Genomic DNA, 1951 nt, shown 5'->3' with positions numbered 1-1951 from the left:
TCACTTTTATAAACACCCACTTTTGCAATAATTACCTCACTTCTGTATTGACCACACAAACCCATTCATGATGACAAAGCTGTCATGGACTAATCACCTCTTAATGATCTCACTTCTTAATACCATCACAATGGCAATTCAATTTAACATGAGTTTTGGTGGAAGCATTCAAACTATAGCACTTTGCTATCCCTATTTATTCAAAAAGTGAAACAATTTATGCTAAGATACTAGGTTTAGAAAAGAAAAAAAGTATAGAGTAGATAATAAAAATGAACAATTGTCCTAAAGACACATTATGTTGCACTTATATTAAAAGAGTTTCTGAGGAAAAGCAGCGTCTTGATCAGTGTGGCGTGGTTCTGTACCTTGGGAGGAGATGAATGGGAAGCGGCCAGCGGAGCCTGGCCCAGCCAGGGTGGGAAAAAAGGGAAAGAAGGAGGTGATGGCGGAGTTTTCGGACGCTGTTACGGAAGAAACCTTGAAAAAGCAGGTGGCTGAGGCCTGGAGCCGCAGGACGCCGTTCAGTCACGAAGTCATTATCATGGACATGGACCCTTTTCTTCACTGCGTGATCCCAAACTTCATCCAAAGCCAAGACTTCTTGGAAGGGCTTCAGAAGGAACTGATGAACTTGGACTTCCATGAGAAGTATAATGATTTATATAAGTTCCAGCAGTCTGATGATTTGAAGAAGAGAAGAGAGCCTCACATCTCCGCTTTAAGGAAAATTCTGTTTGAAGATTTCCGGTCCTGGCTTTCTGATATTTCTAAAATTGACCTGGAATCAACCACTGACATGTCCTGTGCTAAATATGAATTCACCGATGCCCTGCTGTGCCATGATGATGAGCTGGAAGGGCGCCGGATCGCCTTCATCCTATACCTGGTTCCTCCCTGGGACAGGAGCCTGGGTGGCACCCTGGACCTGTACAGCATTGATGAACACTTTCAGCCGAAGCAGATTGTCAAGTCTCTTATCCCTTCGTGGAACAAACTGGTTTTCTTTGAAGTATCTCCTGTGTCCTTTCACCAGGTGTCTGAAGTCCTGTCTGAAGAAAAGTCACGTTTGTCTATAAGTGGCTGGTTTCATGGTCCATCGTTGACTAGGCCTCCTAACTACTTTGAACCCCCCATACCTCGGAGCCCTCATATCCCACAAGATCATGAGATTTTGTATGATTGGATCAACCCTACTTATCTGGACATGGATTACCAAGTTCAAATTCAAGAAGAGTTTGAAGAAAGTTCTGAAATTCTCCTGAAGGAGTTTCTTAAGCCTGAGAAATTCGCAAAAGTCTGTGAGGCCTTGGAGCGTGGAGATGTGGAATGGAGTAGCCGAGGTCCCCCTAACAAAAGGTTTTATGAGAAAGCTGAGGAGAGTAAGCTTCCTGAGATATTGAAGGAGTGCATGAAGTTATTTCGCTCTGAGGCACTATTCTTGCTGCTCTCCAACTTCACAGGCCTGAAGCTTCATTTCTTGGCCCCTTCGGAAGAAGAAGAAGAGATGAATGACAAAAAAGAGGAAGAAGCCGCTGATAGCACTGAAGAAGGGACTAGCCATAGTCCTCCTGAGCCAGAGAATAATCAGACAGCCATCAGCAACAGCAGCCAACAGAACAATGACCAGACAGACCCAGAACCAGAGGAAAATGAAACAAAGAAAGAATCAAGTGTCCCCACATGCCAAGGGGAACTGAGGCGTTGGAAGACCGGTCACTACACTTTAATTCATGACCATAGCAAGGCTGAATTTGCCCTAGACTTAATTCTCTACTGTGGCTGTGAAGGCTGGGAACCAGAATATGGTGGTTTTACTTCTTACATTGCCAAAGGTGAAGATGAAGAGGTTTAGTTTCAAAAAGGTTTAATTCTGCACCCCACCCAGTTAAGAAATGTTTTAGCAGGTTAGGATGAGCCACAAATTCCCATGCCAGATCTGCAGGGTCCA

At 44.1% G+C, this 1951-nt stretch overlaps 1 protein-coding gene across 1 annotated transcript; it reads left to right on the top strand.

Moving 5' to 3' along the window:
* Positions 1–330: 330 nt before the first annotated feature.
* On the top strand, positions 331–1941 carry LOC111532138 (prolyl 3-hydroxylase OGFOD1-like; the record flags this gene model as incomplete). The annotated part of the gene is made up of 2 exons (XM_023199377.2): positions 331–1849; positions 1908–1941. Coding segments are annotated over exons 1-2 (1504 nt in total), but the record flags the coding sequence as incomplete, so codon positions are not given.
* Positions 1942–1951: the final 10 nt, after the last annotated feature.

The sequence above is a fragment of the Piliocolobus tephrosceles genome, unplaced genomic scaffold (genome assembly GCF_002776525.5).
Source record: "Piliocolobus tephrosceles isolate RC106 unplaced genomic scaffold, ASM277652v3 unscaffolded_4821, whole genome shotgun sequence".
Classification (NCBI taxonomy): Eukaryota; Metazoa; Chordata; class Mammalia; order Primates; family Cercopithecidae; genus Piliocolobus; species Piliocolobus tephrosceles.
The sequence above is the reverse complement of the archived record's forward strand: the minus strand, read 5'-3'. Positions and strand labels throughout refer to the sequence as shown.